The sequence below is a fragment of the Ceratotherium simum genome, chromosome 14 (assembly GCF_057802395.1).
Source record: "Ceratotherium simum simum isolate JZ-2026a chromosome 14, ASM5780239v1, whole genome shotgun sequence".
Taxonomy (NCBI): Eukaryota; Metazoa; Chordata; class Mammalia; order Perissodactyla; family Rhinocerotidae; genus Ceratotherium; species Ceratotherium simum.
The window spans coordinates 45,580,076-45,604,666 of record NC_141913.1 but is presented as its reverse complement, the minus strand read 5'-3'; the positions used below and the strand labels follow the sequence as shown (position 1 = coordinate 45,604,666).

The 24,591-nt window shown below is 39.7% G+C and overlaps 1 protein-coding gene across 1 annotated transcript in view; it reads left to right on the top strand.

The window, feature by feature from the left end:
- The window catches only part of ATP8B1 (ATPase phospholipid transporting 8B1), a 117,111-nt gene extending 102,990 nt beyond the window's left edge, over positions 1-14,121 (top strand). The window contains exons 21-28 of the mRNA XM_004422575.3: positions 148-280; positions 685-973; positions 5,724-5,947; positions 7,196-7,279; positions 8,076-8,321; positions 8,640-8,778; positions 11,042-11,172; positions 12,416-14,121. Of these exons, the coding sequence (XP_004422632.1) occupies positions 148-280; positions 685-973; positions 5,724-5,947; positions 7,196-7,279; positions 8,076-8,321; positions 8,640-8,778; positions 11,042-11,172; positions 12,416-12,640 (1,471 nt within the window). The 3' untranslated portion in view covers positions 12,641-14,121. The remainder of the gene's footprint in view (positions 1-147; positions 281-684; positions 974-5,723; positions 5,948-7,195; positions 7,280-8,075; positions 8,322-8,639; positions 8,779-11,041; positions 11,173-12,415) is intronic.
- Positions 14,122-24,591: the final 10,470 nt, after the last annotated feature.

Here is a 24,591-nt window from a genome sequence, read left to right as displayed (position 1 = left end):
TACACTTACAAATAGTTAAGATGATAAATTTTATGTGATGTGTTTTTTATCACAATTTTAAAAAGAGATTCTATGTCAAAATTGTCTTACAGTCAAGGGCCTGTTTATGGTCTTGTACTTTAAACACTTAAATTTCTTTTCCCCCAGTGCTCTTCTTCAAACAAGGATGGAAGACCAGAGGAATAGAGTTGGAGTCTATGCAAAATTTGTACCCCCAGTACCCGAACCCTTTTTTCCACCTGGCGGAAACCGTGCCTTAATAATCACTGGCTCCTGGTTGGTATGTATCATTAGTTTATCGGTGCATTTGGCTCAAACTAAAGCAGTTCACTATGGAACAATTTTAGGTGGTTTTCCACATTAACTGCCAACCTAAAAATCTCTTAGCCTATAAATGGAAGTGTGATTTCCCAAGTTTGAGACTTAATTGTTATATATAAAAGGAATTATACCAAACTGGTAACAGTGGCTATCCCTGGTTTATCAATTAATGGATAATTTTGATTTACTTCTTTGTAATTTTTGTATTTTCTAAATTTTTATAGTAATTGTATTTTATAATCAGAACAATATAATCAATGATATAACCCAAGAATTATCCTTCACATAATCAAAGTCTTGGGAACGGTACTCTTGACATAGAAAACCAAAATGGTTTAATCCGTTCCCTCTCTGACTTCACAGAATGAAATTCTTCTAGAGAAAAAGACCAAGAGAAGTAAGATTCTGAAGCTGAAGTTCCCGAGGACAGAAGAAGAAAGACGAATGCGGACGCAGAGTAAAAGGAGGCTGGAGGCTAAGAAAGAGCAGCAGCAGAAGAACTTTGTAGACCTGGCCTGCGAGTGCAGTGCCGTCATCTGCTGCCGGGTCACCCCCAAACAGAAGGCAATGGTGGTGGACCTGGTGAAGAGGTACAAGAAAGCCATCACGCTGGCCATTGGAGACGGGGCCAATGATGTAAACATGATCAAAAGTGAGTCTCAGGGCCGGCCCAGCGGCACAAGTGGTTAAGTGCGCGCGCTCTGCTGCGGCGGCCTGGGGTTCACCGGTTGGGATCCTGGGCGCGCACCGACGCACTGCTTGGCAAGCCATGCTGTGGTGGCATCCCATATAAAGTGGAGGAAGATGGGCATAGATGTTGGCCCAGGGCCAGTCTTCCTCAGCAAAAAAAGAGGAGGATTGGCAGATGTTAGCACAGGGCTGATCTCCTCACACACACAAAAACAGTGAGTCTCGTACAGGCAGCCAATGCAACCTGACTTGCTAAAGAAAAGAAATGGCAGGAACATTTTGGGGGTAGTTTTTTAGATTTCATTGCTCAGGCATTCATAAAGTAGATGTTTAATAAAGGCACTTAACCATGATGAGTACACCTGTGACCTGCCCTCAGGAAGTTTACAGTTCCCCCAGTAGGAGGCAGCAGGCATGACAGTGCTACTCATAGAATGCCAAGTAGAAGATGAGTTCCATATGGGTGAATTTATCCTGCTTTGTTTCCTTCTTTTACAAATGTTTGGATTTTTTTTTTCTCTTGCTGCTTCTCCTCTCATATTTCTTTAGGGCTTATTAAAAATCCTGCTATTTAATGAGTTTCGTAAAAATTCTGCTGAGCTTGACATAAATTATTGAACTCTCTCTGGTATTTGTTTTGAGAATATTATTCTCCCTCACCTAAGCTCTTTTTGTGGGGATTTCTTCCTGCCTTTGGTAAATCTGTTAGAACTTCGCCATTGGGTGAACTGGTGTGAGCTCATAGTGACACACTTGGCCTTGAAGCAAAGCTCCAACATGGTCTCACCATCCTCCTGACCTCCATAGAAGACTGCCCAGGGTCGTATTGCTGGTTGGAGGACCCTAGGTTCCCACAAATTAAAGGATTGAGTACTGTCATGCAGAAATACAGTTGTGCTGGAATTAAAGCATGCAGAACCAAACCCTCATCAACATGTCTGAATCCTGGTCCTTTTTTCTCCCTATATTCCTATTAGGGAGTATCTTGTAATGCAAATGCCCAAACTAGTGAGACCTGAAAACTTGTCCTCATCTTACTGCCAACATGCTCTGTCACCTTGGGCTTATGCTCAGGCCCGTTTTCTCATCTGAAAACAAGAAAGTTGTCTCCAACGTCACTTACAGCTTTGTGATATTACTGTTGTTAAGATGAACTGTGATGGCCGGCCCTGTGGCTTGGTGGTTAAGTGCGCACACTGCAATGCCGGAGGCCCGGGTTCTGATCCCGGGCGCGCATCGAGGCACCACTTCTCCGTCCATCCTGAGGCCGAGTCCCACATACAGCAACTAGAAGGATGTGCAGCTATGACATACAACTATCTACTGGGGCTTTGGGGGGAAAAAAATAAAATAAATAAAATCTTTAAAAAAAAAAAAGATGAACTGTTACATGACTACACATGTATATGCATGTCCTGTTGTGCTGGGTAGTTTAAATGCATTATGTATAACTAAATTTTAATTCAGCCTATTTTGTAACTCATGCATCTGTCTCTTTCTTTTCTTAGAGTCTCTTCCTCCTCCTCCTTGATCTATACTAAGAATACTGCAACTTTTCTTCCTCAGCAGGAGTCAGCTCTATGATGTACGTCTTCTTCCTTATCATGAGTATGTCTGTGGCCACTGCCAGCTTAATTCCTCCCCACTGTGTTTTGCACATGCTCGTCCTACCATGCAAATGACATTGCTTGCTCAGAATTAGATCTACTTCTTACCTCTGTAGCCAGCTCTAGTTTATTTTCCATTATGTACCCTTAAGGGCAAGTAACTCAAACATTGTTTGTATTCACTTATAATGTAGACTTCTAGATGTTGGAGAGAGGGGGGTTACCTTGCAGATTTACCATCTGATTATATGACTTGCACTTGAAAATGTTTTGGGGGCTGGCCCAGTGGTGCAGCGGTTAAGAGCACGTGCTTTGCTTTGGTGGCCCAGGTTCGCAGGTTCGGATCCCAGGCGGGCACCAACGCACTGCTTGTCAAGCCACGCTGTGGCGGCGTCCCATATAAAGTAGAGGAAGATGGGCACAGATGTTAGCCCAGGGCCAATTTTTCATGGCAAAAAGAGGAGGATTGGCATCGGATGTTAGCTCAGGGCTGATCTTCCTCACAAAAAAAAAAACAGAGAGAGAGAGATAAAGAAAATATTTTTGTTCCTCTGAGTTCACCAGGGGATGGTGAAAGGGATCACAAAAAGTGAACACAGATAACCTTATTGAGACTTGTTTTTCTTAAGTTGTCTTAAGATTTTCATTAAGCTCTGTTGTATGGCAGGTGCTGTTATATACAACCTATGGAGCAGCCATTTGGGACAAAAATCAAGGAAACTCTGAGGTCTCTTTGGAAGTCAGCTTTATCCTTTAGTTAGTGCCTTTTTGTACTTTGTAAAAAACTATCATCTCTTTCAACTGCATCAAGAACAATATACAGAAAGAAATTGTTTGCTGTTTATACAGAAGTAAGAGTGAAATTTAAGTGTCAAAAACAATCTGACCATTTGCTAACGTGTTTCATGTCGAGCAGTGTAGTCCAGGAGAAGTGGAGGGAATTGCAACCCACCACGTTTTCTCCCCTAGCAAGAATACGAGGACTCTCATAAGCTGCCCTCTCCCTCTCTTGTGCCTGAAGATGTCTACGGGCTGGTGGGTGTTGTTTTTTCTGGGTCTAAGACCCTGAGAATGAACAAGCAGCATGAGAGAGGTGAGATAGAGCCAGAAAGTCTTGAGGAAATGATCCGTTTGTTAAGGAATTATGAAGGAGCCTACCTGTGAGGCATCTGAAACCACATTTGGAACTTCAGGAATATCTAGGTGCCTATATTTAGATTTTAGGGAAAAAACCAGTGTGGCCTTATAAAGTGCATCTGTTCAGTGCCTCGAATCACCCTGTGAACTGTGGCAGTGTTCATTTCACATACTGTCCTTGGTCTGCAGAAAGGTTGGACTGGATGGCAGGGCTTCCTATTCCTCAGTTCCACATTTCCCTCTGTTGCTTGTAAAGGAAAGAGGGCCATGGTTTGGTAGGAAAGAGCAATTTGGCAACCATAACTAGTCATTAGTATTTGTGTGTTTTGAAATCGGTCATAAATACTGAATGAGACGCAGTTTATTCTATTTTTTAGAATTGCAAAGTGTTATTGAAAACTTAGGGTTGGACAAGTCACTATGCTGTGTTTGCATTTGCCAGACCTTGTGTTCTGCAACTGGGGCAGGGTTTTTGGAGCTTCTTTTAGTTGGAAACTCTGCTGAGCTGGCAGTCACTTCTCAGGGTCTGAGTAATAATAGGTTGTGTTCTTAAACATATGTTCTCTGAATGATCTCACTATCTGTCTTCACTTTCATGACTTTTAAGACCTAGACAAAATTCATAATTCTCTAAGTTGAAAATGTGATTCAATGACTATTAGAAGGATGGGTAAAATTGTCTTTTATTTCTTTCCATTCTGGAAGCCTTCCCCCCTGCAAAAAATTGTGTGTCTTAAGGTCATGGTGGGCCATGAATAAGCCTTTGAAAGTTTAACAGTATCTTAGTTAATACTCTTTTGATTACATATGTTGGAGAACAACTGAAGCCAGTTTAAGACAAAACTAAATTTATTTTAAAAGATACATGTCTCATGCTGCCCAAGAAGCCAGGCCTGAGAAGATGCTGGAACCAGGACTTCCAGCTGCACTGGGAACCCAGTGTCTATCTGTCTCTCTCTCCTTCTCTCTCGATGACTTTATTTCTCTGCCCCTCAGAACCCCTCAGAAAGAAATACATCTCTCCCACACCTCAATAATTTACATGTTAGAATCCCAAACACAAACACCCAAATCCTAATTCCAAATGCCGAGAGAGAGAGACTGGTCCAGCTTCAGTTTTCAATCAATCAGGGTGTAGTACAGGAAGTAGACACCTTTAGGTACTTTAAGCAGGAAGTGATTAATGCAGGGGGCTACGTACTCATAAAAGCTCTGTATGGACTGAAGAAGCAGGTTCAAGGCTGAGGCTCTAATGTCTGGGTCACTCACCAGAGGAGCTTCTAGTTTTGAGGGTTCTCTGAAGAGCTTTTCAATTGAGAAGACTTTGCAGTTGTCTGTCAACATCTGGCAACTGGAAAATGGATATGAACTCTGCTGCAGAAATGCCAGACAGGGAAGTGATGCTGGACTTCAATTCACTTCTGCTTCCAAACCACAAAGGGGTCAAAGCAATGGAACTTAAATCATAGAGAATCTAGCTGCAAGGGATTTGGGGCAATGTAGGGCTTTTATTTGCTTTCCCACCTCTCCAATTAGGACAAGGGTGGAATGAAGGTTGAGAGAGCCAATTCTTAATATCTACCCCAGATTACATATCTGCTCATGGCTGATTCAGCTATGGCCAAGGAGGCAGGGACACACAGTACATGTGGGTGCCTGGGGCTCACCTGTGGGTGGGAAAGATGTCTTATGAGGTGAGCAGATAATCCGAATGGAATTCACCACCCACCTGAGATCCTTTCACATTTATGGAGGCCCAACCATGTGCTCCGTTTAGCAACTTGTACCTCTGCCTTTGAGTTGAGTTCAGAAGCTGGGGGTGGGGGATGGGGAGCAAGAGTTTTCATATTTATTGTTCCATCAATGTCTGTCTTTGTTCTTTGTTTTCTATGGAAACATTTTTATCATCTCAATGTTTTGCCTTAAAATAGGCTTATGATTCACAGTATCTTCTCCTCTGCCCCATAGCTGCCCACATTGGTGTTGGAATAAGTGGACAAGAAGGCATGCAAGCCGTCATGTCGAGTGACTACTCCTTTGCTCAGTTCAGATACCTGCAGAGACTGCTGCTGGTGCATGGCCGATGGTCTTACATAAGGATGTGCAAGTTCCTACGATACTTCTTTTATAAAAACTTTGCATTTACTTTGGTTCACTTCTGGTACTCCTTCTTCAATGGGTACTCTGCACAGGTAATATAACATCATCATTAATTAATTCATTGATTTGATTTGCAGTTTTGGTCTTCTATCTCTTAATAGTTGAGGCGTAGATTAATTCAGATTAGAGATTACTTTTCTAAAATGTTTCTGCTGCTTTACAAATATTTTATTTTGGGGCCAGCCCCGTGGCCTAGTGGTTAAATTCATGGTACTCTACTTCAGCAGTCCAGGTTAGTTCCCAGGCGCAGACCTACACCACTCCTCAGTGGCCATGCTGTGGTGGTGACCCACACACAAAATAGAGGAAGATTGGCATACTGTTAGCTCAGGGTGACTCTTCCTCAAGCAAAAAGAGGAAGATTGACAATGGATGTTAGCTCAGGGTGAATCTTCCTCAGCAAAAGTAAAAACATTATTTTGCCTTTAAAAAGGTGGAATTTGTTCCTGGTCTATTGGCTTTTGTTTATGTGTCTTTGCCCTCACCTTAGATCTTTTTTGCAAGTTACATTGCCATTAAGAACAGTGCTGACAAATTATTCAACTTTGAAAGTATAAAACTATATCATGACCAAGGCTAAAAATATCATTAGTAAAAAATGAACCTAAGTCAGTGCCTGTGGTTGTCCAAACCTCCTTGATGCTATGCCACAGAGGAATGGTATCAGAGGAGCCTCAGAAACCGGGGGCCAGGAGCGACTTTGAGCAGGGTTGAGGCCTTCTTCCTGTTTCTATGCAGGACTGTGTATAACTGTTAGTGCTGAATAAGCCCTTTCCCTCTATCCTACCCTGAGGACTGGTGTATGCACAGCCTTGCTTGGCCCTTTCAGAAGCATATTTCTTATATTCAGTCAAATTCTGTTTTACAAAATGTTTAAGTGGAAATGCTAGACTTCCTAAAAGTAAAGAAAATTTGAATGGTGCTTATGTGCTTTTGAACTAGTTTTATGTTCATTGTTAAAGGGACATAAAATAGATGAATACTAACTTGTTTTCCAGCATTATTCAAATAGAATAGACTCCTTTTCTAAAAACTTTTTGCAGTATATTCGTCCACTTACTAGAGGGGGAAATTTAGTTTCAGGGGAATGGTCTTTGATTCTGCCCGTTACATAGAAACAAACTCATGCTGTCTGCAGGTGTAGATGAGGGTTGTTTACACTGGCAGAAGTCCCCACTCAGCCTGGGGACATCCCTGCTTTGAGAGAGCAGATGAATGCATGTCGACTAGGCTGGCAGTATTTCTTGGCTGCTGACACAGACCCTGTCATCTCCTCACAGACTGCATATGAAGACTGGTTCATCACCCTCTACAATGTGCTGTACTCCAGCCTGCCTGTGCTCCTCGTGGGGCTGCTCGACCAGGTAGGAGCCTCGTGCTGACAGGGACACTTCTGGACAGACTGAGACAAGACTGAGCACCTCTTAGAAAAGTTAAAAGCAAATATTTCAATGCATTCTTTTGGTTTTGACTTCATTCTGAGTAAACCCTATTATAGTTCTGTTGTCAGGCAACAAGAGTAAGTGCTGTGCTTCTTATTTTATAGTAAGAAAAGAGGACTTCTGTGCCTGGGTTGAATTCATGGACAAAAGAGTTTATTATCCTCCTTTTGGACAAAGACTTTCTTGTCTGACAGTACAGTACATCTCTATAATAATAACTTACTCATTTTAAAAGTAAATTATTTTAACACTTTCCAAAACTTATGTTTAATTCCCAAATTAGTTCACATACTGTCTAGTAGTAATTCTTAGAGAAAATGCTTTAATGAATAAAAAGAATAATTCTGAATTAACACACCAACTTGTATGTGAAAATACTTTACTAAAGAATTAGAAATAATATATTCTCTCATGAGGTTAAAAATAGCGTCTCTACATTTTTTTTGACATTACTAATTTGTTTTCTTTCCATAAATAGCAAAATAATACACTTCTCCCTAGTCTCACTCTGAATTAAACTATCAGTTAATGGTGGACTAAAGTAATGAGGTTGATCTCTGCCCACTGAAACTATTCAGGACTTACCTTGTTTAGTTTTTGCCTTCCTAAAACTTAACAAGCTGCAACTCTTTGTGAGATACAAGTTGTATGTAACAAATCTCTGAGTTCTTTGATCCTGATGGACAGTACACAACTCTAACTGTGTTTTCCCCTTAAGGATGTGAGTGACAAACTGAGCCTGCGATTCCCTGGGTTATATGTAGTGGGACAAAGAGACTTACTATTCAACTATAAGAGATTCTTCGTGAGCTTGCTGCATGGAGTTTTAACATCAATGATCCTCTTCTTCATACCTTTTGGAGCTTATCTGCAAACCGTGGGACAGGATGGAGAGGCACCTTCAGACTACCAATCTTTTGCTGTCACAATTGCCTCTGCTCTTATAATAACGGTCAATTTCCAGGTACGTGGCTTTCGTCGCCTATTTTCAGTATTTGTTGGTAGGTGTATTTTTGTACACAGACCAGCGTGCATATCCACCTGCCTCCCACTCTCTCTCCAGCTGAGCCTCCGCCACGTTACAAAATATGACTGCTATTCTCACCCCTTATCCCAAGCGCATTTCCTATTTCTTGCCTGAGCCAAGGATAGTTTCTGATTGTTCAGTATTCAAGCCAGATCGTGCCTAAATTGCTAAATTCTATTTTCAGAATCCTTAGATCCTTTATTTCTTGCTAACTCCCCAAAGTGAGTGCTCTGTTTTTCTCTGGTTTCCCAACAGATTGGCTTGGATACTTCTTATTGGACTTTTGTGAATGCTTTTTCAATTTTTGGAAGCATTGCACTTTATTTTGGCATCATGTTTGACTTGCATAGTGCTGGAATACATGTTCTCTTCCCATCTGCATTTCAATTTACAGGTTGGTATTATGTAAATTCCAACAATAAATGTACAGAAAAATATCATTAGTTTAGATTCTGACATAACTTCTGGGTAAGCAAAAACACACAAAGCATAAATTATTGCTAGTGAAAATTAATGTCCTGACTGGAAATTGAATGGTGGTGGTGGGTTGGAAAGGTGGTAACGTGATGGGACGAAAGCAAATTAAAATAACCTTAAGATGTAATTGTGCCTCTGTTAGGTTAGATAAAAGCTTTTCTTTTCCTCCCATAAAAGCTCATACTGGTAGGTTATTGGGAAATTGAGAATACATGTATTGGTGGTAGCACTGTAACATAGTTTAATTTTTCCAAAACACTATCTGGAAATACCTAATGGACAATAAAATTTTTCATACATTTTGACCCAGTATTTTCACTTGGGGAAAATACCCTAAAATAAAACACACCAAATTTTGGAAAGGTAATCTGTACAAAGATTGTACTACCACAGTATTTCTAACTGTTTTTTAAAAAATGGAAATAACTTGGGGCCAGCCTGGTGGCACAGCAGTTAAGTGCGCACGTTCCACTTCGGTGGCCCGGGGTTTGCAGGTTCGGATCCCGGGTGCGCACTGACGCACCACTTGTCAAGCCATGCTGTGGCAGCAGCCCATATAAAGTAGAGGAAGATGGGCACAGATGTTAGCCCAGGGCTGATCTTCCTCAGCAAAAAGAGGAGGATTGGCATTGGATGTTATCTCAGGGCTGATCTTCCTCACCAAAAAAAAAAAAAAAAGAAATAACTCGAAGACCTAAGAATATCAAATTAGCTAATCAAACTATGAATCCCATATGATGAAATTCTAGGACTTAAAAGTGGCCTATATCATTGGAAATATGTATGCAGAGCAATTAGTAAACTTATAGAAAACAAAATACAGTCACGCGCCATGTAACATTATGGTCAACGACAGACTGCATATAAGACGGTGGTCCCATAAGATAAGTATCATATAGCCTAGGTGTGTAGTAGGCTATACCATCTAGGTTTGTGTAAGTATACTCTGTGACGTTCGCACACTGACGAAATCGCCTAATGACACGTTTCTCAGAACACATCCCCATCAAGTGACACGTGACTATAGTTTACAACTGTATAAATTTGTCAATTTGTCATATATTTTATAATGTTAAGATGAATTTGAACTGATAAATATCATAAATTTTATAAATAAATATCATGAATTGAAGTTTATGAACTTCTTATTTTGAATAGAGTAGTTTGGATTCACAATGGAAAAAAAATCCCCATAAACTTGTTTCCCTATAAAAGATTAGGTTTTTTAATAATTACTTGTTGGGTTGTAAAAGCCAGTTGCTGTAGTAACCCTTTTCTTCCTGGTATTGAGTTCATTTTTTTTATGATTTTGTTTTTCTTTATTGACTCTGTGTTTTAAAAATTTAGTACCCGGCTACTTAGAATATTCCCATAGGGAGTGCTTTTTAAACCCATATACAATTAGCAGTGTAAAAACCACATTTAAAAAATAAAGGCCATTATTTTTATAAACTTAGAGTGTAAATGCAGAAAATATTGTGAGAAATTTGGCTCTAGTTTTAAAATTGAGTAGTATATATGATTACCTGATTGTATTATGGAATCAAATTGTTACTTCCTCTGACATAAAAAACCAGAAGCCAAATTGCAGTGGAAAAAGCCTGGCTCTAGTCAGATGGATGTGGGTCTTAATTCAGGAGACGCCCTAACTAGTTCTCTTACTTAGGGCCAATTTCTTTACTTCTCCACGGCTCAATTTCCTTACGTGGTAAAGAGGGTAATACTCATCTTTCAGAACTGATTAAATGGCACGATCTGTATAAAACAGCTACTACAAGGCCTACCACACAAATGGCTGTGCCAGTTGTTAATATCTGGAGTTTCAAACCAAAACTATAAATTAGAAAGTTCTTTTTTAAGTTCCTGAAAAAATTCGGAAGTATAGATTGCCTAATTCTGCATTTTTAATCAATGCAGTGTCAACAAATCCACTTGCTTTTTTTCTTATCTATTTGTTCACTTATGTACATTTGCCTTCTTCCAAAGAGTTTACCTTCCTAACTTTGCTTTGCTTAGTCTGATTTTAAAACGTTCATTCCGTGAGCAGTGATAGGATGTTTTGGCGAGGACAAGCTGGTTGTAAAACTTGACCATAGACAATCTGTTTATGGATTATGGAACATTAACTGTGCCCTCGGGCTGAAAGGACCACTCAGACTCATTCTGCATGTTTCTCACAGGCACGGCTTCAAATGCTCTGAGACAGCCATATATTTGGTTGACCATCATCTTGACCGCAGCGGTGTGCTTATTGCCCGTCGTTGCCGTACGTTTCTTGTCAATGACCATCTGGCCATCAGAAAGCGATAAGGTATAGAAAAAATACAGTCCTCTCCTAACTCTGAGAGCCCCTCACAGAAATCAAAGCATTTCCCAAAAGTAGCTTTCCTGCAAAATTCTAAGCCCTTGCAAATTTCGATATGAACATTTTTATATGACTTCTCTTTAACTCCATTTTGCAAAAAAGTCCTTTGGGATTGGCATTTTCATTTGCTTGCTTTTTATTACAAAAATTATCAAACATAAAAAGGGAGAATAGTATAGTGAACCGCCATACATCTATAACAAATACACTATTAACATTTTGCCATGCAAATAAGTTGGGTTTTTTTAATCTTCATTTAAAAAAAAAATGTGACTTCTTATAGCAGGATCCTTTGAGCTACAAGTAACAGAAAGTTGTGGCTCAAACTGGTTCGATAATAATGTATCACCTCCCATAATAATTAGCAGGCTTCAGGCCCAGTTGATGAGCAACTTAATGTCATCAGAAAGCACTGGGGTTCTTTCCATCTCTCCCGCCTGCTATCTTCATTATTAGCTTCATCTTGAAGCTGGAAGATGGCCACAGCAGTTCCAAGCATCACATCCTCACGTGTCAATATCCAGGAGAAGATAAAAGATTATTCTATAGCTTTCCCTTAGGATCCTCATGACTTTTCGCGGAAGGGCCCAGCATACTTCCCTCAGGTGTCATTAGCCAGAATTAGGTCACATGCCCATTCCTGGACTAGAACTGAGCAAGGGAAATTAATCAGTCCCATCCGGGGGAGCGGCATCTACATCCCAGGAGGAATGTGGCTGTACGGAGGAGAGGGGGGCGGGTACCTGAATAAACTCAGTTTCCATCAGAAAGAAGAAGAGAATAGATGCTAGGTAGGCAACCATCAGCATCCCCTAGATCTCCCTTTTCCATTGACAAGAGTATGCAGAAGCAACAAGGGAATGCGTTTTCTCTTAAACCTGTACCAGTCTGATTTATGAACTGGAAGGAGCACTAGCTTAGGAGAGTCGGAGTCTTCACTCGCCATTTTCTAGCTCTGAGACCTTGGAAGTGTCACTGTAAGCTCCCTCTCTCTCCATTTCCATATCTGTAAAGTGAAGGCAGTGATGCCCACCTCAACTGAGACAGGTGTGGGACAGCCTGCTCCAGGTACCCCATCAGCGTTAGCGCCTGTCCACCTCCTTTTGGCCAGGCGCCCTTGGCCGTCACAGACTTCCATTTTCATTCAGCCAGTTCTCTTGAGCTTGCCCCATCTCTCTCCCTTCTGCAGATTCAGAAGCATCGCAAGCGGTTAAAAGCAGAGGAGCAGTGGCAGCGGCGGCAGAGCGTGTTCCGCCGGGGTGCGTCCTCGCGGCGCTCGGCCTACGCGTTCTCCCACCAGCGGGGCTACGCCGACCTCATCTCCTCCGGGCGCAGCATCCGCAAGAAGCGCTCTCCCCTGGATGCGATCATAGCCGATGGGACCGCGGAGTACAGGCGAACTGTGGAGAGCTGATGCCTTTGCCTCTAGGTGGCCTGTCGCGAAACAATCACACAAAGGAAATGTCTATTTTTTTTTATGGAAGACACTCAGGACTTTTTTTAAAAAAATGGAATTTGTCACAAGAATGTTGAAGACAATAAGCTTTATAATAAACTGCTTGGGTTGGACTATTAAGCAATAGCAAAGCCAAGACTACCTTTTATAAAAGTCCTATTATTCAACTGTCTATGTTCATTATGATTCAAAGGGAACATTTTTAACCCGGTCTCAATCTAGGACAACAGAATTTAGAAACGTCTTATATTTCAATTCAAATGGTATTGCGTTATAAAATTACAATTATATTTTCCAGAGTTTCCTTTTTTCCACCTCATTAAAGATCTTATACTTACAATGGTAATGATAAAAGATTCGTGCATGTTCGTCACTTGGAAGCTAAGTGGTCCCATGACTTTTTCAGAGTTGATAATGGGTTGCACGGTTTCATATTCTCCTCACATTTGTTTAATAATCCAGTTCAATCAGGGAAGATTACTTCAAATTTCATTAAGTACTAGGTTCGGTATGTTTTGGTTTCCTACCAGGTTAAAATAGCACATTACATACCTTTACTCTTACTATCACATATTATTTTAGCCACTTCCTGTAGTACCAAGTGAATTTATTCCATACTGTCATCAAAAAAAGATGCATTTAAATATTTATGGCCTTTTTAAAAAAAAGTTTTTAAAAACTGAGGATATCAGTGATAAACTGCAGAATATTTTGCAAAGCTTTCTTTTGAAAAGCAAACTTTGTGCCTGCCTATATGTATTTTATAAGGGACTTGAACAGAGACCTCACTCTTTTTCACTTGTCTTATTTTCTTGAGAGAAAAGGTTGGTAGCAACATTTCTAAGACTAACAGCATATCTTCTTAAAATTGAAGATAACTTTAGGCAATTATGGAAACTACCCTCAAAGAGGTAAAAGTTATTTTCCCAGAGGCTTTTCTCATTCTGTGTCTTTCACACACTAGTTTCAATATTCTAGGGAAGGTGCAGAAGTGTTTTTAATAATTCTGTTCTTTACCCTTAGGCTGTGAATGTTCACAATATGTGTTCCTTTGAATTCCTTTGAGGTAATCACAGCATGTATATAGTTTATTTTCTGGGTATGATAAAAGAATGTATGTATGGCTCCTTATTCTATGGTAGTAAATTTCTGAAAGTTTACAACTTTTTGTTATCTTGTAAATAAAAAGAATTGTAACTTTTGTGGGTTTTTTGTAAAGAAAATTTAGCTTGTGTAATTCTGTCAGTTTCAGATTCCTCTCCGGTTTTGCAAATTGTGGGAAAGGTCGATAATGCAAAAGTGTCAAAGACTTACACTGTTGGGTGCAATATTAACAATTTTAAAATGCAAATTGCTTTGGATAAATTATTTCTATATTCTGTAAATCTGAGATTCAATGTATATTTTTGTTGAAAAAATAAATGCTTTAGTAAAATCTTTGGAAAGTATAATCCTTTAAAACCTTTTAACTTGGGTTATTTTAGAGTGGGGTATATGACAGAAGACTCTAGGTCTGCAAGATTTCTAAAGGAACTGAGGGGAGTCCTTTGGCGTGAAATAAAGTTGGGGCCAGGTACTAAGTGTTAGGGGAGAGCTTACTGACACAAGGCCAGCAGACTGCAGAGGCTGAGGGTGTGGATTTATAGTTGATAAGATCAATTGTGTCCAGGGAGGGTGCATCTTAGGATACTTAGATAAGGGACAGTTTTTCCAAATGACCTCAACTCTTTGGAGCCAGAATAACAGCAAAGGTAACCCTTACTCAAAAGTAGGGGCTGGGAAGTGAGCAGATAGTCTAGAAATACATGGTGAAGAGTTGGCAGGAAAATGAGCAGAGGGGAATTAGGATGCTCAAGGGTGGAGAGCAGGTCTGGAGGAGGTGGGAGGCCTGAGGCTTCAGGCTAGGGGAGGGTCTAGTCTGCTGAGCTGGCCGCAGGACAGGTTGTCAGCTCCAGGACAGTAAGGGAAGCTGTGACCCCACTAGGGAAATGTGACTACGCCACAGAGAAGGGGATCCTCTGTCAGAGGACAGAGATGGGAGACTTCTTTGGGAGACATAATTCGCAGCAGGTGATGAGAGAGTATCAGTCTGGGGGTCCTTTTTAAGGTGGGAAATCAGCACCTCCCTCTCTGCTATTCCACAGCTGACAGCCTGCTTCTGGAGCAGAATTTCGTGTCTATGTCAGAGCAACCCTTTGGAAATTGGGTGGGAGGAGATGGGACAGATTATTAGCCTCTGCAATAGAAACAGTAAGAGAAAAAGTTCTGAGCAGACTTGGGAGACAGTCATCCCTAAAAAAATTAAAGGACACTTTTTTCCCGGTATTACTGCCTTTAAATTGATTGAGGGATAAATGTTTTTAACCAAAGAGCACCACCTAAAGGTTCTTACTGATGTTCAGTACCAGAAACTATCTGTTCAGTAATGATATCTGACGGAGATAAAATGGTTCTTCAGAGACTCCAATGTGATAGCAAAACGTACTCTAATGGAATCTAAATATATTTTAACAGTTGCTGCCTTCATGTGATGTGAATGAAGACTAGGAAAATTGTAAGACAGCTTCTAAAATTCCTGTCAGAATCTGCTAGAAAAGTTATGGGTGCAATACAACTTCTGGTGCATTTATAAACACAAAAAGGCCTATCAAAACACTGAAAGGAAAACAAAACGTATCTTAGGAAGAAGTGGAGGCTGGGAAGCTTAAAAATAAACACTGTAAAAATGATTTTCTTGGAATAGACATTTCTCCAAAGAAGACATATATCTATAAATATATATATGTGGCCAATAAGCATATGAAAAGATGCTCAACATCCTTAGTCATTAGGAAAATGCAAATCAAAACCACAATGAGATACCACTTCACACCCTCTAGGATGGCTATAAAAAAATAATAATAAATAGACAATAACGTGTTGGCAAGGATGTATAGAAATTGGAACCCTCATCCATTGCTGGTGGGAATGTAAAATGCTGCACCCACTGTGGAAAACAGTTTGGCACTCAACAAGTTAAACAGAATTACCCTATGACCCAGCAATTCTAGGTGTACATATATACCCTAAAACATTGAAAACAGGTAATCAAATACTTACACATGAATGTTCATAGCAGCACTATTCACCATAGCCAAAACATAGAAACAACCCAAATGTCCATCAACAGATGAATGGATAAACAAAATGTGTTATAAACATATAATGGAATATTATTTAGCCAGAGAAAAGAATGAGATTGGTTCAAGACGGCAATATAGGAAGACCCTGAGCTCACCTCCTCCCATGGACACAATCTACAGCTACATATGGAACAATTTCCTCTGGAAAAAAAACCAAAAGCTACCTGAGGGACCCCTATACGTCACATGAATAAGAAGAAATCCACATCAAAGCAGGTAGGAAAGGCTGAGACACAATCTCGCTGAAAACCCCACTCCTGGTGCTCAAAACTCAGAGCTTCTCCATGAGGAGCAAAGGGTTTGAAACCCACATTGGGCATCCCAGTTTTTAAGACCTGCACCTGAGAGACGAGCCCCCAAAACATCTAGCTTTGAAAGCCAACGAGGTTCACATCCACGAGACCCACAGGCTGCAGTGAATTGAGAAATGGCTCTTAAAGGACTTGTGCCCTCAGACTCACCTGCACCAGGGCCCAGCACAGAAGCAGCCAACTGAGTGGCACCCAGACTTTCTGTGAAAGAGGTTTATTTGCTTATCTTAAAGCGTCAGTCAGGGGCAGGTGCCTAATTTAACACACACCTTAGGGCCTGCAGGGATACTCTCCAAGGATGGAAGCTGGGGGATGCCATCTTTGCTCTCTCCCTCTGCCTCGCTCCAGCGGGTGGGTGCCATCTTTTTTATTTAGGCTCTTCTTAACTTTTTCCTGGTGGGCACCACCTTTGTGCCCTTCCTCTGCCATGTTCCAGAGCACCAGTATCTCCCAGAGGGGAGCTTTTATATCTGCTGCCCTGTTTTTACGTCTGGTGCTCTGATTTTTTGTGGCTGCTGCCCAGGGAATGCCCCTTGATCACTTGGCTCTGGTGGTCAGTGGGGCGTCGTTTGTGGGTCCCAGGGGATTGTAATAAAAGGAGAGACAGCTCTGGCCAGCTATCACCCCCAGGGCACAACAGGAGGCAACAGACTGAGGTCCCCAGACTTTCTATGAAAGAGGCCTATTAGCTTATCTTCACACCGGCAACCTGAGGGGCAGGCTTCTAATTGAGCATGCATCTATGCGCCCACTGTCATCCTCTCCAGCGACCTTGGAAGCTGAGTGCTATCTTTGCACTTTCTCTCTGCAGTGATCCGGAGCATCAGTATCCTCTGGAGTGGAGCTTATACACGTGTATGGTCTCAGATTTTACGTCTGGTGCTTTGGTTTTTATGGCTGCTGCCTAGGGTATGCCCCTTAATCACCAGCTCTGGTGGCCCGTGGGGCTTGCAAAGCTGGGTCCCACAGGACTGTAACAAATGGGGAGACAGTTCTTGGCAGGTTACCACCCCCAAGGCACAGCACAGAAAGCAGACTGAAACACACCCCTAAGTCTTTCTGTGAAAGAAGCCTATTTGCTTGTTCTGGTACCACGGCCTGAGGAGTAGGCTTCTGACTTGACACACACCTAGGGACCTACTGAGATGCTCTCTAGGGATGGAGGCTGGTGGATGCCATTTTTGTGTTCTCCCTCTGCCTTGCTCCAGATTGCCAGCATCTCCAAGAAAGGAGCTTATACAGTCATCTGGCACCCCAATTTTTGTGACTGCCATGAAGGGGACACTTCTAAGGTGCCTAACTTTGGTGCTCAGCAGGGCTTACACTTGTGGTCCTACAGGACTATATATATTTTGTAAACTTTCAAAGCTGCTGTCTGAGGGTCTGGCTTCCAATCAGCCTGAATCTTGGTGCTGACTGAGATCCTCCCCATTGGGACAATGACAGGTCTTGGCACACCCTCAACTGCTAGGAGCCACTAAGAATAAAGTAGGCTGCTTGGACAATCACAAAGGTTTGAGAGACAATCAAGAGTTAGGGCAGGGTTGAACGATAAGGTTCATCTCCTACATGAGGCCAGCCACTCCCTCCTGAAGACTAGGAAGGTGGCTATTTTATCTTATGCATAGAAACCAACACAGAGAGTCAAAGAAAATGAAGAAATGGAAGAATATGTTCCAAATGACAGAACAAGATAAAAACCTTAGGAAAAAAATCCTTAATGAAATGGAGATAACTAATTTACCTTATAAAGAATTCAAAATTGTGGTCATAAAGATGCTTACTAAGCTCCGGAACAGAATGTATGAACACAGTGAAAACTTCAACAAAGAAACAGAAAGTATAAGAAAGGACCAAATAGAAGTCACAAAGCTGAAGAATATAATAACTGAACTGAAAAATACACTAGAGGGTTTCCACAGTAAACTAGATAAAGCAGAAGAAAGGATCAGTAGACTGGAAGACAGGGCAGTGGAACTCACCCTATCAGGGTGGAAAAAAGGAAAAAGAATGAAAAAAAGTGAAGATAGCTTAAGGGACTCATGGCACAACATCAAAGGGACCAATATTTGCATTATAGGGGTCCTAGAAAGAGGAGAGAGAGAGAAAAAAGGGAAGAAAACTCATTTTAAGATATAATGGCTGAAAACTTCTGCAACCTGGGGAAGCAAACAGACATCCAGATTCAGGAAGCCCAGAGAGTTCTAAATAAGATGAACCCAAAGGGATCCACATTAAGATACATTATAATTAAAACATCAAAAGTTAAAGACAAGGAGAGAATCTTAAAAACGGCAAGAGAAGAACAACTTGTTACATACAAGAGAACACCCACTAACTATCAGCAGATTTTTCAGGAGAAACTTTGCAGGCCAGAAGAGAGTAGCGTGATATATTCAAAGTGCTGAAAGAAAAAACTTTCAACCAAGAATACTGTACCTGGGGCTGGCCCAGTGGTGTAGTGGTTAAGTTCGTGCACTCCACTTCTGGCAGCCCAGGGTTCACAGATTCAGATGCCAGGCATGGACCAACACACTGCTTATCAAGCCATGCTGTGGCAGGCGTCCCACATATAAAGTAGAGGAAGATGGCCACAGATGTTAGCCTAGGGCCAATCTTCATCAGCAAAAAGAGGAGGATTGGCAACAGATGTTAGCGCAGGGCTAATGTTCCTCACCAAAAAAAAAAAAAAAGAATACTATCCCTGGCAAAGTTGTCATTCAGAATTGAAAGAGAAATAAAAGAGTTTTCCAGGCAAGCAAAAGCTAAATGATTAAATGAGTTCATTACCACTAGACTGGCCTTACAAGAAATGTTAAAGGGACTTCTATATAAGCTGAAATAAAAGGGCATTAATTAGTAACTGGAAAACATATGAAAGTATCAATCTCACTGGTAAAGGTAAATATATAGTAAAATTGAGAATAATCTAATGTAAAGGTGATGGATTAATCGCTTATAAAGCTAGTATGAAGGTTAAAAGACAAAGCAGTAAAACCAACTATAACTATAATAATTTGTTAAGGGATACACAAGATAAAAAGATGTAAATTGTGACATCAAAAACATCAAGTGTAGTGGTGGGAATAAAAATGAAGTTTTAGAACGCAATCAAACTTAAGTTGCTATCAACTTAAAATAGACTGTTTTAAATATAAATTATTTATGTAAGCCTCATGTAACCACAAGCAAAAATCTAAAGTAGACACACAAAAGATAAAGAGAAAGGAATCTAAGCATACCACTGAAGAAAATCATCAAATCACAAAGGAAGAGAGCAAGGGAAGAAGAAAGGAACAGAACTACAGCCACAAAACAGTTAACAAAATGTTGATGTGTACACACCACCAATAATTACTTTAAATGTAAAAGAACCGGATTCTTCAATCAAAAGACACAGAAGGGCTGAATGGATAAAAAAACAAGATCCGTCTGTATGCTGCCTACAGGAGACACACTTCAGATGTAAGAACACACAGAGACTGACAGTGAAAGGATGGAAAGAGACATTCCATGCAAATGAAAACCAAAAGAAAGCTGGGGTGGCTATACTTACATCAGATAATATAGACTTCAAAAAAAAGACTGTAATAAGAGACAAAGAAGGTCATTACATAATGATAAAGGGGTCAAGCCAACAAGAAGATTTAACATTGTAAACATCTATGTACCCAAAGTAGGAGTACCTAAATATACAAAGCAAATATTAACAGACCTAACAAGAGAAATAAACAACAGTACAATAATAGTAAGGGACTTTAATACCTCAGTTTCATCAATGGATAGATCATCCAGACAGATAATCAATAAGGAAACATTGGCTTTAAATGACACATTAGACCTGATGGACGTAACAGATATATACGGAATATTCCATCCAAAAGCAACAGAGTACACATTCTTTTCATGCACATATGGGACATTCTCCAGGATAGATTATATGTTAACCACAAAACAAGTCATAATAAATTAAGAAGATTGAAATCATATCAAGCATCATTTCCAATCACAATGGTATGGAACAATAAATCAATTACAAGAAGAAAACTGGAAAATTCACAAGTATGTGGGCATTAAACAACATGAAATAGGTCAATAGGTCAAAGAAGAAATCAAAAGAAAAATAAAAAAATACCTTGAGACAAATGAAAATGGAAATACAACACACCAAAACTTACAGGATGCAGCAAAAGCAGTTCTAAGAGGGAAGTTCACGGCAATAAATGCCTACCTCAAGAAACGAGAAATATATCAAATAAACAATCTAATATCACAACTCGAGGAACTAAAAACAGAAGAACAAAGCCCAAAGTTAGTGGAAGGAAGAAAATAACAAAGATCAGGGGCTAGCTCTGTGGCCGAGTGGTTGAAGTTCCACATGCTCTGCTTCGGCAGCCCAGGTTCGTGGGCTCAGATCCTGGGCATGGACCTACACCACTGGTCACCCATGCTGTGGTGGTGTCCCATATACAAAATAGAGGAAGACTGACACAGATGTTAGCTCCAGGTGAACCTTCCTCAGCAAAAAATAAAAGAACAAATATCAGAGTGGGAATAAATGAAATAGAAAATAAAAAGACAATAGAAAAGACCAATAAAACTAACAGCTGGTTTTTTGAAAAGATAAATAAAATTGACAAAAAGAGATAGGAAACAAAAAAAAATCAGAAATGAAAGAGTAGGCATTGCAACTAATACCACGGAAACACAAAGGATCATAACAGACTACTATGAAATTAGACACCACCAAATTGGACAATCCAGAAGAAATGGATAAATTCCTAGAAACATACAACCTACCAAGCCTAAATCATGGAAAACAGAAACAGAAAATCTGAACAGACCAATTATTAGTAAGGAGATTGAATCAGTAATCAAAAAAAAAAAAAACAAAAAAAACGAACAAACAAAAAGTTAACAATAATCAACAAAAAAAGTCTAGGACCAGACAGCTTCCCTGGTGAATTCTACCAAATATTTAAAGAAGAATTAATACCAATGCTTCTCAAACTCTTCCAAAAAACAGAAGAGGAAGGAACCTTCCAAAGTCATTTTATAAGGCCAGCATTACCCTGATATCAAAACCAGAAAAGGATGCCACAAGAAATAAAAATTACAAGCCAATATCCCTGATCAACATAGATGCAAAAATCCTCAATAAAATATAGGCAAACAGAATTCAACAATGCATAAAAGGATCATACACCATGATGAAGCGGGATTTATTCCAGCGATGCAAGCAGGGCTCTACATCCACAAATCAATAAATGTAACACAACATATTAACAAAATGAAGAAAGAAAAATCATATGATCATCTCAATAGATGAAGAAAAATCATTTGACAAAATTCAACATTTAGTTATGATAAAAACTCGCAACAAAGTGGGTGTAAAGGGAATGTACCTCAGCATAATAAAAGCCATATATGACAAGCCCACAGCTAACATCATACTCAATGGTGAAAAGCTGAAAACTTTTCCTCTAAGATCAGGAACAAGACAAGGATGCCCACTCTTGCCACTGTTATTCAACAAAGTGTTGCAAGTCCTAGCCAGAGCAATTAGGCAAAAAAAAAAATAAAATAAAATAAAGTATAAAACAAAATAAACTTAAAATAAAAGGCATCCAAATTGGAAAAGAAGAGGTACAACTGTCACTATTTGCAGATAACGTATTATATATAGGAAACCCTAAAGACTCCACCAAAAAACTGTTAAAACTAATAAACAAATTCAGTAAAATTGCAGGATACAAAATCAATATACAAAAATCTGTTGCATTTCTATCCACTAATAAACACAAAAAGAGAAATTAAGAAAACAATCCCATTTACAACTTCATCAAAAAGAATAAAATACACAGGAATAATTTAACCAAGGAGGTGAAAAACCTATACACTGAAAACTGTGAGATACTGACGAAAGAAATTGAAGAAGATGCAAATAAATGGAAAGATATTCCATGCTCATGGACTGCAAGAATATTGTTAAAATGTCCATACTACCCAAAGCAATCTACAGATTCAATGCAAATCCCTATCAAGATTTTAGGGGCATTTTTCACAGAAATACAAAAAACCTAAAATTTGTGTGGAACCACAAAAGACCCTGAATAGTAAAGCAATCTTGAGAAAGAGCAAAGATGGAGGCATTATGCTTCCTGATTCCAAACTATATTACAAAACCATAGTAATAAAAACTGACATAAAAACAGACACATAGATCAATGGAACAGAATAGAGAGCCCCCAGAAATAAACCCACACATACATGATGGATTAATTTCTGACAAAGGAGCCAAGAGCATATGATAGGGAAAGGACTGTATTTTCAATAAATCGTGCTGGGAAAACTGGGCAACCAGAATGCAACTGGACCACTATCTTACATCATATATAAAAATTAACTCAGAATGGAAGGAATTAAGTGCTAATACTTGATACTTGCTGGATGAACCTCAAAAACATTATGCTAAGTGAAAGAAGCCAGATTCAAAAGGATACATATTTATGATTCCATTTATATAAAATACCCAGATTAGATAGATCCATAGAGACAGCTGATTGGTGGTTTCCAGGGCCTGGGGGTAGGAGGGAATAGGGAGGGAGTGAATGCTTAATGGATGTATTAGTCAGGGTTCTCCAGAGAAGAAACAGTATCAATAGGATGTATAGAGAGATAGAGAAAAAAATGAGAGAGATATTGATTTATTTTAAGACATTGGCTCACACAACTCTGGGGATTGGCAAATTTGAAATGTGTAGGGCAGGAGGCCAGCGGGCTGAAATTCCAATAGTGGTTGATGTTGCGATTTTGAGTCCAAACACGGGAAACTGAGGGAGAATTTGCATGTTGCAGTCTGGAGGCCAAATTCCTTCTTCCTTGAGGGACTTCAGTTTTTGCTCTTAAGGCTTTCAACTGACTAGATGAGACCCACCGACATTATGGAGGGTAATCCACTTTTCTCAAAGTCTACTGCTTTAAATGTCAATCATGCCTTCATAGCAACATGTAGACTTGTGTTTGGCCAAACAACTGGGCCCCATAGCCTGCCCAGGCTGACACATAAAATTAACCATCACAATGGGTATGGGGTTGTCCTTTGTGGTGATGAAAATATTTTGGGACTTGATACACGTGGTGGTTGCACAACATTGTGAACGCACCAAATGCCACTGAGTTGTACATTTTAATATGGTTAATCTTATGTTACATGAATTTCACATCAAATAAAAAAATACTAGAAAAACTGATTTTCTTTTTATAGAAAACAATAACAAAGCAAAAACTACCTTAGCCTTCAAGATTATAGTGCTTATTTAGAATCAGTTCAAAGGTCTTCCTTTACTCCTCCATATAAATATGAAAAATGAATGATGCCTCTGATGGACACTACTGACTGGCTAACTCACTGCCCATTCCCACGCCCCTTCTTTCTTGCCCACTTCCACTACAGAGGCTGGAAATCTAAACACTTGTTTTCCCAAAATCCCTTGCAGCTGGTGGTTGCAATGTGATCCACTTCTAGCCAAGAGACAAAAGGAGACATGTGCTGAGAAGACTTTTACTTTCCTGAGATCCTCATCTCACTCTTCCTCACTTCTTCCTAGTTTGAATATGAATGTGATGCCTGGAGCTCTGGCAGCCATGCTATGTCCATGAGGCAACAAGCCAACAATTGAAATATGGCAGAGAGGAAAATTGGGTTACTGACCTGACTGAACTGCTAACTCACTGCCTACCTCCAGAATACTTCCATACAAGAAAAATCAATCCACATTTGTTTTAGCTGTTTTATGTTTTCTCTTACTTGTGGCTGAAAGCAATTCTAAATACTATAATGCATAAAATAACACCAAACCCATGGAAAAAAGAGGATAAAGAGGGAGAATAATTTGAATGCGATTAAAAAAAAAATTAGAGGTATAAAAATTGCATGAAAGGAAATAAATCTATCACTTTTGAAGATGATATGATGGTATTTCTGGAAAATCTGGGGGATTCAACTAAAAAAACTATGATAAGAATTCAACGAAGTAGTGGTAACAAAATGAAGATAACTTTCATTTATACAAACAACAAACAAGATATAATGGGGAAAGATCATATCTGCAATTGAAACAAAAAAGATAAAATATCTAGGAATAAACTTTACAAGTAAAACCTATATGAACCAAACTTTAAAATACTAGTGAATCCAGAAGAGTTGAGCAAATGAAAGGCATGTCATGTTCTTGGATAAGACATAACAACATAAAGAGTTGATTCTCCCTAAGATAATTTATAAATAGCATATGATCCTCATAAAAAATGCCAACAGCTTTCTTTAGTAGACAGGCTGATTCTAAAGTTCATATGGAAAAATTAATAAGAGCCAGAAAACTGAAAAAGAAAGTAACGAGGGGAGACTATCCCT